The 17,014-nt window shown below is 62.9% G+C and overlaps 1 protein-coding gene across 12 annotated transcripts in view; it reads left to right on the top strand.

The window, feature by feature from the left end:
* IQSEC1 (IQ motif and Sec7 domain ArfGEF 1) overlaps positions 1-17,014 on the top strand; it is a 409,754-nt gene that overhangs the window by 368,582 nt on the left and 24,158 nt on the right. For all 12 annotated transcript variants that reach the window (XM_058288609.2, XM_004454832.5, XM_058288602.1 and 9 more), the window contains exons 3-6: positions 1,477-2,705; positions 12,893-13,054; positions 15,121-15,243; positions 16,687-16,853. In XM_058288609.2, the coding sequence (XP_058144592.1) occupies positions 1,483-2,705; positions 12,893-13,054; positions 15,121-15,243; positions 16,687-16,853 (1,675 nt within the window). In that variant the 5' untranslated portion in view covers positions 1,477-1,482. The remainder of the gene's footprint in view (positions 1-1,476; positions 2,706-12,892; positions 13,055-15,120; positions 15,244-16,686; positions 16,854-17,014) is intronic.

Here is a 17,014-nt window from a genome sequence, read left to right on the forward strand (position 1 = left end):
CGTGCATGTCGGCGGCGCTCGCCCCGGCCCCACCGCACCCAGCAGAGGTTTCTCTCTCCTCCCTCTCGGCCCACAGCCTTTGTTTTGCTCAGTGTCGGATTAACTTTTATCGCAGTTATGCATGTGCCGGTTCTCCCTGACCACCTCTTAGCGTCTGGAGGGCTGGGACCTCGGGGCTCTCTGAGCTGCACCCAGAAGATGGGTGGGTGACTTGCATCCCTGGTGAGATGGGTCTCGCTCCCAGGGCCCTTGCTTAGCCCCAGCTGCCGGCTGTCCGCCCATCGGGTGCCCGCCCTGCTGGACTGAGGAGCTTGGCTTGGCAGAGAAGCCCATCTCTGCCTTCCTGTGATTGTCGCAGGGCTGTGTTTGGTTTTCACCCAGGAACAAGGCCCGGGGAGCCCTCTTCGAGGCTGTCCTTGATCGTGGGTGGACCCACGTGAGCCTCAGAACTTCAGGAGGCCCCTGTGCCACGTTGGGGGTCCTTGAGCCCGAAGGAGCTGAGAGCTTGCCTGGTCTCCCCCATCCAGCTGCAGCCTGCCCCCCGCCCCCAACGGTAGCTCCCACCCAGCGCCACGCTGGCAAGGAAGGGCCACCCAGCCTGTGGGAAAAGAGAGTGAGAAGCAGCCTCTGGGTCTGGAGGCCCCCGTGTGTGTGTGTTGGTCTCCTCTCTGGGCCTCAGTTTCCCCATTTGTACCATGAGGCACTGGGGGGCCCTACAGACTGTGAAACCTTGCAGGGTTGCAAGCGAGGGCCTCCCAGCCCCGGCCGCCACTGTCTTGGTGCGTGCTAAGCCCTTTGTGTCCCTCCTCTCTAATCTGCTCATCACAATCCCACACGTAGGTTCTGGGATTACCGCCGGTTTACAGATGTGGAACAGAGGAGCGGAGGGGTTCCCAGGCTCACCCAGGGGCAGGTGTCAAGCCTGCTTCTTAGTGCAGTGCTCCGGGGAGGTCTCCCAGGAGTTCAGTGGCTCTCCCGGCCACCGGAGCTGCACTTACATGATAGAAAGGAAAGGGTTCCGGGAGCCTGCAGCCAGTCAGCACCCTGTTAATGGCAAGTCTCTTTACTTGCATGTTATTCAGGTTCCTTCTTTCTCTTGGCAAGGGCTGGCTTCACCTTCCCAACATCCCCAGAAGTGTTTTCCATTAAACTGTAGACCACGAAGCGTGCCGTGGCCTGAGAAGTTTGGGAAGCTCAGCGTAATATACACCACCCCCTTTTAAAGGTTCTGAGAAGTCCTGCCGGGAAAACCCTTTTGAGCTTTAACACTGTTTCTCAGTCTCATCTCACCTTGCAACCCCTATGTTGCATCACCCCATCAGCACCCCCCAGCGCGTGTTCTGGCCAACTTCAGGGCGTGCGAACACCTTCCCAAATGTTGTGGCTGTCCGGTGGGGAAGCAGGGGTAAGGTCCGGCAGAGGTCAGGCTGCACCAGCTCCCGGGGCTCTCCTCAGTCTCCTCTCCTTCCCCACCAGGTGGAGATGCTAGAACGGAAGTATGGGGGGCGCCTGGTGACCCGCCACGCGGCCCGCACCATCCAGGCGGCGTTCCGCCAGTACCAGATGAACAAGAACTTCGAGCGGCTCCGCAGCTCCATGTCCGAAAACCGCATGTCGCGCCGCATCGTGCTGTCCAACATGAGGATGCAGTTCTCCTTCGAGGGGCCCGAGAAGGTGCACAGCTCCTACTTCGAGGGGAAGCAGGTCTCGGTGTCCAACGATGGCTCCCAGCTGGGGGTCCTGGTTCCGTCCGAACGCGGCGACCTCGGCGAGCCGCCCACCCTCAAGTCCCCGGCCACCTCCAGCGACTTCGCGGACGCCATCACGGAGCTGGAGGACGCCTTCTCGCGGCAGGTGAAGTCCCTGGCGGAGTCCATCGACGACGCCCTCAACTGCCGCAGCCTGCACGCCGAGGAGGCGCCGGCCCCCGACCCGGCGCGGGACGCCGAGCCACCGCCGGTCCTGCACGACCTGGACCCCCACAAGCTGGACGAGATGACGGCCTCCTACAGCGACGTCACCCTGTACATCGACGAGGAGGAGCTCTCGCCGCCCCTGCCCCTCTCGCAGGCGGGCGACCGGCCGTCCAGCACCGAGTCGGACCTGCGGCTGCGGGCGGGGGGCTCGTCCCGGGACTACTGGGCCCTGGCGCGCAAGGACGACAAGGTGGACACGGACACGAGCTGCCGGAGCACGCCGTCGCTGGAGCGGCCGGAGCAGCGGCTGCGGGTGGAGCACCTCCCACTGCTCACCATCGAGCCGCCCAGCGACAGCTCCGCCGACCTCAGCGACCGCTCGGACCGCGGCTCGCTCAAGAGGCAGGGCGCCTACGAGCGCAGCCTGGGCGGGCCGGGCAGCCCGAAGCACGGCCCCGGCAAGGGCCTGCCCCGCGAGGAGCCCGAGCTGCGGCCCCGGCCCCCCAGGCCCCTCGACGGCCACCTGGCCATCAACGGCTCGGCCAACAGGCAGAGCAAGTCTGAGTCCGACTACTCGGACGGGGACAACGACAGCATCAACAGCACCTCCAACTCCAACGACACCATCAACTGCAGCTCCGAGTCGTCGTCCCGTGACAGCCTGCGCGAGCAGACGCTCAGCAAGCAGACGTACCACAAGGAGACCCGCAACAGCTGGGACTCACCCGCCTTCAGCAACGACGTCATCCGCAAGAGGCACTATCGCATCGGCCTGAACCTCTTCAACAAGTGAGTGCCCACCCACTGCCCACGCTGGCCTCGCCGGGCGCTGGCAGCCGTTCCTGGCCCTGTGGGGGGCAGGCACTGGCTACGGCCGCTGGAGCTTGGGGGGGCCGGCGCATAGCAGGGCAGCACGAGGGGTGTTTCTGAGCGCCGGCGCCCTGGGCTCAGGCAGGGCCACGTCCGCGTGGCTCGCCGTGCGCCAGCCCCGGGGGCTCAGAAAACATGGTGTCTGAGGGCTAGAGTGGCACGTGGGGCCGTGCCACCCCTTGAGGCCCAGGAGCAGGAGTTTGGGTTTTACTCTGCAGGTGGCAGCCTGGCAGGTCTTTGAGCAAGAGCGTGCCGGGGCCAGGGCTGCGTTGGGGACCATCTCCCAGCAGCAGGTCTGGGCTGGACGCGGAGGCACGCGTTGCGGGGAGGGAGGGCAGAAGTTAAAAAAAGCCACAAGGGGAGAAGTATGAATTGGGCGCAGGGAGTGGCTTCCGCCCAGAGGGGTTCTGGAAAGGGGCAGTCCTGTGAGCCGAGCTGGCAGGGAGACGGTATTTAAAGCAGACTATTCTTAGCCCAGCTGAAAATAGCAAGAGGAAGGGGAGGAGGGCTGAGCAGGCCCTGGGGGAGCCTGGCAGCTGCCGCTAAACCTGAGCCTGACTGCTCGCGTTGTTCGCGTCTGCGGGGCCGCCGGCGTTTGGAGTCGTCAGACCCCTGGCCTGCCGCTGTCCCTGCCGGGGTTTGTGGATGTGGCGGGTCTGGCCACCCTGCCAGCCTGCCCAGTGGTTACGGCAAGCGCCCTGGAGCCAGAGACCGGCAGCGGTTTTCCCTGAAGGCCTAACTGGGCGTGGGAAAGGGCATGGCAGGGCGCCGGCCTCCCCGTGCTGCTCCTGGGTCACCCCAAGGCCAGCACCCGGGCCATCCTTGCCCGCTTCCTCTTCACCTAGATCTGGGGAGATTTGGGGGGCTGCCAGGACTCCTCGATGCTGGCCCTTTGGAGCAGGGCTCGGTACAATGGAAGCACTGTGGGGAGTATCAGGAAGACCTGTCCCGGAGGGGGGTGTAGGGGAAGGCGCCGGCTCGCTCGGGCAGCCCAGGGGGGCTGGGGGTGATGGGCCTCGCTCAGCTAAGAACCGGCAGAGTCTCAGACAGCTGGCATCTGCCGGCAGCAATTTTCCCGAAAATTCCCGTCTGCTGCGTGCGCCACGGCAGCGAGCTGGGCCGTGGAGGAGCAGGACCTGGCGTCCACAGCCCAGCCCCAGGCCCAACTCTAGCACCCAGGGTCAGGCCCAGCCCTCCTGGGGGGAGGCTGGGATCGCAGGGAGCTCCCCCAGCTCCCAGGGTTACCCTCCTACTTGGCAGCCGTCCCGTCCTGGTGTGGGAGCCCCCGCAGGTGGGCAGGCGGAGGCCAGGCAGGGGCACCGGGCAGAGACTCTGCAGGGTCCTCTCAGGTCCAGGAGGCCAGAGAAAACCCTCCTCCAGGCTCCTCCTCCCTACGTTTTTCATTCCGCAGGTAATACCTGACTGGGTTCCCCACAAGCCCTGCAGCTAAGGACGGCGTCCCCTTGGGCTCGTCGTTTTGGAGTCTGTTCTCCCAGCTGCCTCTACCCACGTGTCCCCGCTTAGGCGCTGTGGCTCTTAGGGTTAAGAGCACGACTCCCGGCCTCCTGGCTGTACACCCTTGGGCCGGGCTTGGTGCCCCCCGTACCCCCACCGTCCCCACCTGGTGAAGGGGGTTGATGCCAGCAGCACCAGCCTCACCTCTCAGGGCCGGAAGGATTCAGTGTAAAGTGCTCGATCCATTCCTGGCACGTAGTGAGCCTCGGTCTTTTCTCATCTCCACCAGCAGCATTTGAGATGTGGGGTCACGTGGCATGGTTGTGCCATAGGGACCGTGCAGCTTGAGGGCTGGAGGCCCTTCCCGGGGTACACACAGAACCCCCTCATTCCCACTGGGGCTGCCTCCACCTACCCACGTGCCCCAGGGAGCCCCTCGGGCACGGTGCCTGGCCGTGGAACTGGACCTTAGGAAAAAACGGTTTTCATATAGAAAGGAGCAGCCGGGTTACGCTTTAAAGGGGCACTCTCACAGCTTCCTCTGCCTGCACCTGGATCTGAAAGTTCCCCTTCTCTGCCCCTGCTCCCCCTCTTCAGCTTGTCAGCGCTCAGTGTTTTATCTTTTTCCCCAGTCAGTGCTTAAAATGGTGCCCCTTTGTTGTTTTAATTTATATTTCTCTGCTTCCTCGGGAGGTTGAGTAGCTTTACATGTCTTTTGGCCATGTGAGTTTTCTCCTTTTTAAGATGCCTGTGCATATTCTTTGCCTGTTTGACTATTAGGTTGTCAGCCACTTTGATTTACTGGGAGTTCTTTATATAATGTGGATACTAATCCTTTGAAATTACAAATATTTTCTTCCAGTCTGTCATTGTCTTTTTTTATGTTACTTTTTCCACATACCATAAAATTTACCCTTTTAAAGTGTACAATTCAATGGTTTTTAGTACACTTGTTTTTCACTTGGTTTATGCAGATGTTTTCAATATCAATCAAGTTATCAAGTTCCTTTTTTATTACCTTGTCTTTTTTTGTTTTATTTTAAAAGGCTGCCCCCAATCATGAACATCGTTTATATATATATACATATTTCCTTCAGTACTTTTATATTTGTTTATACAGTTTTGGAGTTTAATTTAGGATTTATTTTGGAAAATAGTACCAAGTGGGGGCCTAAGCTTTTATCTCTCTCTTGACTTAGCCGTTTGTCTCCAACCTGACCTGTGTTAGTATGAGGGGAAGAACCTGCTTTATTCTTTTTAAAAAGCGTCTTGGCTGCTGGGTCGTTTTCCTTCCACACAAGTTTCAGAACCAGTACGTTAAGCTCCATGGAAACCCCGCTGGACTTTTCCGTGGCATTCCCTTCGGGTCAGACACTAACTGGGGGTAAGCTGCCCCCTTGGTAACGTTGAGGCTTTCCTCTGGGGACCTGGTGCTGCTCCCCGTTTGTTTTTGTTCCCTGCCCCTCCCCGAGGTGAGGCTACCCTAAAACTGTGACGTCCAGGCGCTTGTGGCTATTTAAATTAAAACGAGTTAAAATTGAATAGAATTAGAAATTAGTTCCTGGGGCACATCGCCCTGTTTCAGGTGCTCCCTGGCCACGTGTGGTCTGGCTGCACGTCGGGCAGAGCAGACGGTGCAGTTCCCTCGTTGTGGCGCGTCCTCTCGGGCAGGAGCGTGGAGGGGACTGGGCTGTGGAGTCTCGTTCCGTGGGGGCGTGATGGTGGGGTCACCGGGCTCGCTGGGAGCGGGAGCTGTTGGCCCTCCATGTGAACTGTGCACCCCCTCCGCCCATTCAGGGGGTCACGGGTGAAGCGAGTCGGTTACAAAGCCCTGGCTTCATGCTCAGCCGTGCAGGGTGGGCAGGCACTTCCCTCCAAGCCTCGGTTTCCCCCTTGTGCTGACAGCTTGAAGACGGCTCTCAGCAGCACAGGGCTTCTAGCTGGGCCCCTGGAGGTCAGGGTCCCCTCCGCATCTCCACAGGTGGTTGGACCCCTAGACATAAGCCGCTCCTCGTCCCGTGGCCCCCGCCACCATCCGCAGCCCCCGGGGTCCCCAGCCTGTCCTAGATCCGGATGGCTGATGCCGAGTCCCTCAGGGAGGAAGGGGAGGCCAGCCCTGCTTCTGAGGCTAATCTCTTCTACCTTCTCTCTGGGATTAGTGCTAGGAAAACCCAGACCATCGCTTGTAGCATGGGATCCCAGTATCAGAAAGAGCTGGATAAAATAGGCAGGCTCAGGAGGTAGTGAGCTTGCCGTCCCTGGAGGTGTGCAAGCAGGTGCCCAGGAGGTTGGAAGGGACTTGAGCTGGACTGCCAAGCTGGAAGGGCACTTGCGGTGTGCAGTGATTCCCTGAAGGAGGTACTTGGAGAGTCATCCCTCACCTTGAGGCCGATTCTGAGCGCCATCTCTGGGTGGGCCTCAAGGTCAGGCTGAACGTCCTCAGGGCACTCTGGGGACACAGACCCTCTACCAGTCAGGGCCTTCTCCACGGCAGGGGCAGACACCCGTCAAGACTGGCGTGGGCAAAGAGGCTCTCCTGGTTTTGTACCTGCCAAGTCCACGGGCACCTGTCGGCCCTGCCCTCCTTGGTGCCCTGCCCACCCAGGGCAGAACAGCTGCCAGCCGTGCCTGGGCTCCCCCTCCAGCCTCACGGCAGCCCCTCAGTGCCAGCAAAGGCCCAGACCTGGGCCTCACCGGCTCCTCTTAGCGCTCATGCCTCAACCTAAGCCGCTTCCTGTGGTCAGCAGGCTGCAGGGCCCTGCCCGGCCACACCCCGAGCCCCTCTCTGGAGCTGGGAGTTGAGTCAGCCCACTGGGTCGTGGGGACAGACCTAGAGGGTGGAATGGGAAATTAGAGGTGGGCGCTGGGGGCCAAGCGGAGAGCCTCCGGGCAGCGCTCTGTGTCCACTTCTCTTCTTTGGAACAATTAAAACTGATGGACGAACCCCATTCCTTGCCCTCCAGACCTCTGCTTGCAAAAGAGTGGCTTAGGCACTTGGCCTTCTGTCCCAGGAAATGGGTCCTTAACCATAACCCAGAGCCTCCTGGCTGCGGGAGGGAAGTGGCAGAGAGGGAGGGTGTGCTCACCTGTCCTGGCAAGCCTGACCTGGCATCTGATGGCAGGCAAAGCCACCTCCCCCTCCTGGCCCAGACCCTGCGTGGGGCAGTCCAGAGCCGTCCGGAGCTGCGCACGGCCGCGGCTGCTCCTGCCACCACCTGCCGAGGCCTCGGAAGGAGCTGGCGGGACCCGGGATGCAGGAGGTGGGCAGTTGCCAATAGTAAAAATGCACGGTGGGCACCTGATTTGTGCTGGGTACTTAAAAGGTAGAACTAAGGAAAGGCAATGGATACTTTGGGCTTTTGCTTAGAGAGATGGATGGTGGGGGGGTGTATTGAATGGAGTTGATTTTCAGCAGCAGTGATCGGAGAGGTAGAGTGAATTCTTTTTTACTTTTTATTTTTAAATAGGACAGTTGCAAAAATCATACAAAACCCATGCAAAGTAATCTAACAAACCCCTACCCAGATACTCAGTTATTTAATAACTTAACATTTAGCCGTTTGGTGTATATTTCTAGCTCTCTGTCTACCTCTCGTCTATTTACTCTCTTGAGAGCAGGTTGTAGCCATCGTGCTCCTTTTCCACTTAACGATTCCACGTACACGGATCCCCTCTGTTCCAGTCCGTGCCCCCCCCTCCTCCGGAGGACACGCAGAAATACAGCCCTGCGCGGAGGTGCCAGGCAGGGGCGCGGGGGAGCCGCCCCGGTGACTCCCCGCTGGGTCCCTCCACCAGCCCATTGGGTATGTGTGTTGGGGAAAGCACCTGCGGGCCAAGCCACGGCCCACGCATTCCTTCAGCAGAGGACACTGTGCAGGGCTCTGTGCAGGAGCCGGGTGCGTCTAGGAGAGCTGGGGGGCAGGAAGGCTGGGGGGCTCCGTGGGAGGGCGGGGGCCCCCACTGGGAGGGACCCATGCGGGCAGATGGCCGCGTGCCGCCCCCTTCCAGGCCTGGGCGCTCCTCCGTGGAAATGCACTGAGAGGCCACCGCGCCAGCCAGACCCTGCCCTCCCGCCCGCACTTCCTGCCCGCGCCGGGCCTTTGCGCGCCCGCTCCTGGCCTCTCCGTTGCTTGGCCAGCTCCTCCTCGCTAGCCAAGGCCCCCGGTCAGCTCCAAGTCCTCCCCTCCGTGATGTCCTCCATGACCCCGGCCACGTGACCCCTTTCCCTCCCTCGCGGGGTTCACCCCCGGAAGTTAGATCTGTCCTGGAGTCCTTCGTCTCTGTCCCTCCCCCTGGCCCTTACCAAGCCCCCCTCCACGCGCACATATGTGTGCATGCAGGAGCAAACGCGTGTGCGTGCAGGCACACGCAGGCACACACTCAGACGCCCTGCACATACTGCCGGCTCTTCTCTTCGACCATGTCTTAAAACTGACCGCCGCTTCCCGGCCCCTCCTGGGTGTCCCCCCGTGTCTGCCATGGCCCTTGTTCTCCACAGAACAGCCGAGAGGAGCCTCTTAAAAATATGAGACAGGTCCTGTCCCCGCCCTACTCCAGACATGCCCCTGGGCCGGGCCCGCACAGCGCCCCGTGGTCCTCCCGGCCACCCCTGCGCCCCAGGGTGAACAGCCCTGCTCTCCCTCATCCTGAGGAACCCGTTCCTGCCCCAGGGCCTTGGCACGTGCTCTTCCCACTGCTGGAATGCTCTTTAAGCAGGCGGGTCACCCTCCAGCGTCACCTGCTCAGGGACAGCCTCTCTATTTCTCTGCTGCCCCACCCCGCCGTCACTCATTGCTGCATTTCCGTCCTGCCCGATCACTGCTGTAGGCTGAGCAGCGCCCGGCACAGAGCAGGCCCGTGGCGGAACCTTCCCACAGCCTCCGCTCGGCACCTCCTCCCTGCAGCTGTGTTGCCCTGTCCCGCTGTTTGCCCGGCTCCTCCGGGGGGGAGCTTGAGCCTGTGACTCCACGTGCTCCGGCTGTTAGTGGAAGGAAGGGCGCGGGGCCAGAGAAGGGAGATGAACCACCCCTAGGGTCCCCGAGGAAGGCCTGGGCCGCAGCGGCCTTTCAGGGCCCTCGGGGAGCCGAGGAGGCCGGGCGGGGTGCGGCTCGGGCGCGCCTGGGAAGGGGCGGCCAGCGCAGGCCAGGGGTGCCGCCTTGCCAGGCTTCCCCAGACTCTGTGTGGTCAAATCCGTCTTAGTCTGCCGGGCTGCCAGGAGGCAACCTCCCGGAGGTGGGCGGGCTTGTGCAGCGGGATTTATTGGGTTGCCAGTTTACAGTTCTGAGGCTGAGAATGAGGGCCAAATCCAGGCGTGCTCAGGCCACGCTTTCTCCCCGAAGCACGGCTGCCGCGCGCCGGGCTCTGCCACATGGGAAGGCACGTGGCGCGCCTGCTGGGCTCCCCCTTCTCTTGCAGCTTTCGTTGCTTTCAGCTTCTGGCTCTGCGGCTTTCTCTCTGCCCCTGTGACCTTTTTCTCTGTCTCTCTATATTCATTCCTTATGTAAAGGACTCCAGTAAGAGGACTAAGACCTGCCCTGGGCCACGCCTTACCCAAGTGACCTAATCAAAGGTCCCGCCCCTGATAGGGTCACACCTACAGGAATGGATCAGCCCAGAGGACCTGATTTTCTGGCGATAAAAGCCTCAAACTACCCCATCTCACAATTTTTTTTTTAAGGTTTATTATTTTTTTGTTTATTTCTCTCCCTTCCCCCCCCCCGCCCCAGTTGTCTGCTCTCTGTGTCATTCACTGTGTGTTCCTCTATGACCACGTCTATCCTTATCAGCAGCACCAGGAATCTGTGTTTCTTTGTTGCGTCATCTTGTGTGTCAGCTCTCCGTGTGTGCAGCACCATTCCTGGGCAGGCTGCACTTTCTTTCGCGCTGGGCACCTCTCCTTATGGGGCGCACTCCTTGCACGTGGGGCTCCCCTACACGGGGGACACCCCTGCGTGGCACGGCACTCCTTGCGCACATCAGCACTGCGCATGGGCCAGCTCCACACGGGTCAAGGAGGCCCGGGGTTTGAACCGCGGACCTCCCATGTGGTAGGCGGACGCCCTAACCACTGGGCCAAGTCTGCTTCCCCCATCTCCTAATTTTTTAATGCGGCAACTAATTAGAATTTTTTTTTAACATGGCGTAGATCAAAGAAAGCACCCGTGGGCCAGCCCTGGTGACCCCACCCCAGGGTGTGATGGACGTGGGCTGGGGCCCTCCAGGGGCCCCGGGTGGAGCAGGGCTGGAAGGCCTGGAGAATTGGGGAGGCTGAGTGGAGCCCCCCAAGTTGAGGGCAGGTGAGTGGGGAGGGCACTGTTGGTGCTCGGAGCAGCCGAATCCTGGCTGGCCTGGCCCAGGGCCGCAGCAGGGCAGGGGGAGCAGGGCCGCGCTCTTACCGGCCTCCTTGCTGGGCCGGAGCGGGGCCGGTGGCTGCTCCCTGCCAGGCCGCTGAGGACAAGGTCGGGTGTGTGGCTATTGGGAGGTAGAAGCAGCAGCATCGCCTTGCAGCCGGGAGTTTACTGTGGCTGGAACTAAGTCTCCCCAGCCTGCGGCGCAGGTGGGTGCTGGCCTTGACCTCTTGTCCACCCGCCGGAGGAGACAAGCACACTGACCTACATCCGCAGGGCCAGGGGTCAGCCCAGCCCCCAGGGCAGGGGTGACCCCGCTGACTCCACCCCACCATGGGTGCTGGGTGCCCAGTTTCCCCAGAGTTGGTGCAGCCTGGGGCCTCCTGGCTGGCCCCTCCATACAGCTACCTGTGCGGCCTGGAGAGCGCCACAGGGCTCTGGGGTTGGCAGAGAATGGGCCTCTGCTCTGAAGGTCGCACATACCCTGTCCCCTCTGACCCTCAGGGCCTCCCTGCGAGGTAAGCCGGGCACATCTCATACCCATGCAAGAGGCGGGAGAGCCACAGCCCAGAGAGGGCAAGGGTCTGCCTGGGCTCACACAGCCCCTAAGTGCCAGGCAGGGCCCAGCCGAGCTCCATCCGCCAGGGCCCTTGAGGGGTGCCACCTCCCCCACTGGCCTGGGCTCAGTGTGTGGGGCAGGACCAGTGTGATGGCCCCACAGCCCACCTGGGCCCCACCTGGGCCCCAGGTGAATGACTGGCCAGGTGCCGAGGTGGATGCCGTGGTCTGGCCCCGCGGCGCCTTTCAGGCAGTCCTGAGCATGCGGTAAGACTTAGCGTCGCTGCACATTGTCCTGGGTCCCCCGTAGACCTGGGGGTTAGAGAGGCTTAGACTGTGGTAGCAGTCAAGAGAGGTGCAATTATTCGTGTATAGAAAGGCCAGGTCAGGAACGATTTTCAGAAGGAAAAATGGTTTATTGACAGCCGGCCGGACTCGGGAGCTTTCTGTTGCAAACCGAGCCCCGAACAAGACTTTTGAGTCCCTTTTATACAGGGAGGAAAAGCCAAATGGTCCTTTTGTTTCAGTTCTCAATAGGCTTGAATTAGCATATGTCTTCCACCTCCTAGGTAAGCTTTTAGCATGGACGTCATACATTCTAGATAAGCTTTTAGCACATTTCGTTTGCATTTTCCCTGAATATTTAAAGTTTATAGACTTTGCATTGATAAGCTGTTTCCTGGGACTGGAGTCGCTGCCATAGTTACCAAGGGCAGGACTGCAGCCTCTCACCATCCCACACCCACAAGTCAGGACAGACAGCTTAGGTCAAGGTTATCCCGAAGAAACAAAGAGCCTCCCACCCATAGCCCACATCAAGACGACAAATCCAGCCAGGCTCCTGGGACCACAGGCAGCCCCGGCCGGGTGCTCTCCTGGGTGCAGGCTGCCCACCCCACCTCCGAGGCCTTCTCTGCTGCCCCAGCAGGGCATGCCAGACCTCGGGCAGGTAGGCTCACCTCTCCGGGCCCCCGTGAGTGCTCCCATAAATTGGGGGTGATCGTAAGAACCTTTCATGGCCGGCCGCTTGAAGCACTTAGCTGTGTGAACTCGATAAGCCCTTGCAGCCAGGAGCCCCAGGTCTGTGCTCCCAGCCTCCCCGGTACCCCGAGGGCCGGCCTCGAGCGCAGTGATGATGGAGTAAGTCACCATGTGGGCCGTGCTTACGGGTGCTGGGCACCCGGGAATTGCTCCCAGGTGGTAGCGAGCCTCGTTGAGGTTACCTAGGTGGCGGGGGCGGGAGATTCGGGGATGCACGGAAAAGGGCCGCCAGGCAGGCTTCTGCGCAGAGGGCGGGCAGCTCTGCACCGAGGCGGAGCTTAGGGCAAGGCAGCACCCAGCACCCAGGAGTCAGAGCCGGTAGCTGGCCTGTGGGGAGGAGCCGCGCCCCAGGGGCACTGCACCCCAAGGGGGGCCCCTCCTCCAGCCCCCACCCAAGTGGCCCTGCGGCAGCCCCGCCCCAGCCTGAGGACAGTGGTGGCCTGTCCTGGTGCCGAGTCTAAGTGTCACGAGGAAGGGTGTGACACCAGGCTCCCCACTGTGGCGGGCTGGGTGGCGGGAAGGGGCAGGGTGCCCTGACCCCAGGGTCGCCGGGCTCGGCCCGGCAGGGATGCGTGACCGGAGAGCCTCGAGGCCCAGGGAGGCGGAAGGGCAGGGACAGGGTGGGCGGGTGGCACCGAGACCCCGGAGGAGCCAGGCAGGGCTGGGCGGGGCAGCCGGGCTGAGCTGGTCCCCCTCCCGCCCCAGGAAGCCTGAGAAGGGCGTCCAGTACCTCATCGAGCGTGGCTTCGTGCCCGACACGCCCGTGGGCGTGGCCCACTTCCTGCTGCAGCGCAAGGGCCTGAGCCGCCAGATGATCGGCGAGTTCCTGGGCAACCGGCAGAAGCAGTTCAACCGCGACGTGCTCGAGTGAGTCCCCGCGGCCGGGGGCGGGGGAGGCCGGCGCACGCTCAGCGTCGCACACATGGGCCCACTCGCGCACTCGGAGGACGCGTGTCACGTGCCCTGGCTCCCGGGGGCGGTCACAGCACACCCGGGTCCCCTTCCCCCTCCCCTGCGCACACCGGCTCGCTGGCAGCACAGCGTCCCACGCCCGCTCGCTGGGGCCTGGGCTGAGCCCCTCTACGGCTTTCTTGCTCCTAGACGCACGTGCAGCCCCACCCCCTTTCACACTCTCACACCTGCTGGACACGCCCGGGCCCTGCCGTCAGAGCGCCGCGGCTCCCCTGCGCACTGCCCTCCCTCCATCCACACGCCCTGAGTCGTGGGCCCAGCAGAGCCCTTGGGGGTGGGGGTGGCCCTCGCCGACCCACGTTCAGTGGCCTTGTGGGGCAGGGTGGCCAGGCCACCACGATGTCAGCGGGGACGGCCACCCTTCAGGGAGAGCAGGGGGGGCCCCGGCCACACTGTGACCCCAGCACAGGGGTACAGGAGTTCCTGCGCCCAAGCAGGCGAGTGGACACCCCAGCCTGAGGCTCAGAGCGGGGAGGGGCTTTGCAGCTACCCAGGAGGGGGCAGGTGGTGCCATCCCCTTTGTTTAGAGGTGAGAGAGGGTGACCTGGGTGCACCCCACACGCAGCTGCACACACATCCTTGTTCAGTCACATGCACACAGACTCACGCCCACCTCCCTGCACCTCACTCATTTACACCCAGGCGATGGGCGGCCTGGGCCCCTGTGGCGGCTGGCCTGGGGGCGCGACAGGCCGGTAGCAGGATGCCCTCTACGCCTGCCTTCCTCCCAGCCCGCGTTTCTGTCCCCCTTAGCCTGGAAACCTGCTACACGTGATTGTCCCACCCCACTTCCCCAGACCAGCACGAGGAAACGGCTTGGGGAAAGCAGATTAGCCCCTGACGCTCTGTCCCGTGCCTGCCCCCACGTCCCCTGCAGCGGCTCCTGCGCTGCACACACCCCCCCCTCAGCTGGCTCCCGGTTCCTGGGAAATCCGTGCATTGTTCTCCTCGGATCAGAAAATAGCAGTGGCCTCAGGAAGTAGTGAGGCTCCCCCACAACCCACCCAGCAGGCTGGGCACCCCGAAGGGCAGCTGCTCGATGGCGGGCAGCCAGTGCATGCGTGGCCTCTGCCCTGCCTTTCCCCAGGTCCCCCTCCCCAGGAGGTCTGAGTGCTCAGAGGGCACAGGGAGCCGCTGCCCTCAGCAGGGGGGGGCGTGTCAGCACCGGGGCCTCCACGGCCAAGTCCGGCTCATTGTGGCTTGCCCCGGAACCAGAGCCCACTCTCTACCCACGGAGCCGGGTGCAGCCTCGCCTCCTGTGTGCAGGTGTCACCATCAGGGGGACAGGCCGGGATGTCCTGGGGGCGTGGGGCACGCTGTAGGCACGACCAGTCAGGAGCTGGGCACAAGCCAGCCTCCCAGCTCCCTCCGCCCGCAGGTGCAGGAGCCCCCGGGCCTGCCCTCAGAAGCCCCCTGCGTCCCAGCCGGCCACCCCCTTACCCCACACGAGAGGACCGGCTCAGGGCTAGAGCACCGCACGGACATGTCCTCTTGTGAAAACGGGAGTGTGCGCCTCGCCGCCCCCACGGGCCCGGGAGACTCGGCGTGGTCCTGACCTCGAGCGCACAGCAACGGGTCCCCGTATCTCGCCGCAGGGAGGGCCCTGACCTAGAAGGAGCCGGGGGCACTTAGCCCAGCTGGGTTCCGAGGCTCCTTGAGGCTTGGGCAAGAGCGTGGCCCCTCTTGGAGGCAACACGAGTAGAAGCAGCCGTGGCCTGTGGTCTGGCCGGGAAGCCCCTGGACGGCTGGGGACTCTCCGCTGTGTTCCAGGCGTCCTCCTCTGCCGGCTGTAGGGAGCCAGGCTAGGGGGCCAGCCTGACGACGCAGCCCCCCCACGACAGCAGCGCGGGGGACTCTCCCCTCCTTCCTCATGCTGCCCTCCCAGAGCGCACGCTCCGCGCCTCGTGGGCAGGGGGGCGGCGCGGGGTGCAGGCGGTGGACTGGCCGCTCTCCTCTTCCAGCTGCGTGGTGGACGAGATGGACTTCTCGGCCATGGAACTGGACGAAGCCCTCCGGAAGTTCCAGGCGCACATCCGCGTGCAGGGCGAGGCCCAGAAGGTGGAGCGGCTCATCGAGGCCTTCAGGTGGGGGCTCTGCAGGGCCGGGGGGGTGGGAATGCTCCCTGCGCAGGTGCCCGGGGGCCCAGGGCAGAGCCCCTGTTGCCCTCCCCGCCCCTCGGCGCACGCGGGGGCCTCTGCCATCGCCCCCTGCCAGCCGCTGTGCCGGGCTTCCAGGTGTCCTCTGCAGGGGGGCACTCCTGATTTTGAAGACAGGGAAATCGAGGGTGCAGAGGTCAAGGGTCTTGCCCGCAGTTCCGGCTGCTCCCTGGTGTAGGAGCCGGGGCTCTGCACATCTTTTGGATTCTCCTAGTCCTCATGAGTTATCCCTTTGTTCACGAGGTCATTCGTATAGTTATTTACAAGAAGCCCTCTCCCAGTGGCACACATGTCATATGGCCCAGTCCAAGCACCAGCTCTGCCACTTACAGCTGAGTGACCTTGTGCTGGTTACTTGACCTCTCTGTGCCTCTGGTTCTCACCTGTAAAATGGGAACAATGGCAGTGCCTTTCCTTGGGAGCGGTGGAGGGATTAAATGACTCAGGCCGTGTATGTAGACACACAGCCCAGCCCCTGGTGCCTGCTGAGCCCACGTCCGCTGGTGCGACACAGTCCTTCACTCTGGGGGGACACGCAGACAGGAGGTTGGTACCTCCATGCTCTGTGGCGTGGGCCACGGGGGAGGGATGAGACGTGAGCCGGCCGCCGGCCCCGTCCTCCGGGCTCAGCATGGGTGGTGGGCTGAGGAGGAGCAGGGGTGCACACCTTGTGTAAGGAGGACCAGCCCAGGGCCTCTGGGTTTCAGGGAGACTCCCTGGAGGGGGTGGCATCGAGGGGGACGGCTGAACAGAGGCGCCACGTCCCCTGAGCTCCAGGGTAGCTGCTCGCTGGCTCGTGAGCCTCAGTCCTCACGCTGCCCCTTGTTCCTTTGCTCCATTCCCACCTCTTCTCACTCACCTCTCCACGAGGTCACGAGGGGAGGAGGAGAGCAGTAAGAGGTGCCCAGTAAGAGGCTGCGTTTGTGATGCTGCCTAACAAAGATCCCGAGGCGACTGGCTTAAGCGAGACGGGCAGCATGTCTCCGAGCCCGTGCAGAGGAGGCTCAGGGTCTTTTCATCTCAGGGTCCCAGATGGCAGGTGCAGCCCACGCCTCGTCACATCCCATCCCACTGCAGCCGGGGTGGGGGCAGGCGCACTGGAAGGCTCCGCCCCATTTCTTAAGAGCATAACCTCAAGGTGTCCTCATCACGCCTGTCCCATGGGCCACAGCAACGTGGCCGCGCCCCGCCCGGAGGGAAGGCGGGGCCGAGTGCGTGGTGAGAGTGAAAGGGACGTCGGGATCGCGGGGCCTCCCCGCTGGCCAGAGGCGGGAGCCGGGGCCCAGGGGTGGCGACCGGCCCAGGCCGCTGCCCGTGTGTGGTGTGGTCCCCAAGGCTGCAGCCCTGACTCCCCCTCTCCTCCTGCCCCAGCCAGCGGTACTGCATCTGCAACCCCGGCGTGGTGCGGCAGTTCCGGAACCCGGACACCATCTTCATCCTCGCCTTCGCCATCATCCTGCTCAACACCGACATGTACAGCCCCAACGTCAAGCCCGAGCGCAAGATGAAGCTGGAGGACTTCGTCAAGAACCTCCGGGGTGAGCCGTCGCCGGGGCCCAGGGGGGTCCGTGATTCGCGGTCCTCACGCCCGGGGCTCAGCGCCGTGCGCCAGGGGGCCGGGGGCGGGGCAGCAGGGGAGACCAGCGCGCGGTGTCTCGGAGAGGCGTCGAGTGCCCCTGCAGGGACGCGCTGCGCGGCA

The sequence above is a fragment of the Dasypus novemcinctus genome, chromosome 26, assembly GCF_030445035.2.
Source record: "Dasypus novemcinctus isolate mDasNov1 chromosome 26, mDasNov1.1.hap2, whole genome shotgun sequence".
NCBI classification, from domain to species: domain Eukaryota; kingdom Metazoa; phylum Chordata; class Mammalia; order Cingulata; family Dasypodidae; genus Dasypus; species Dasypus novemcinctus.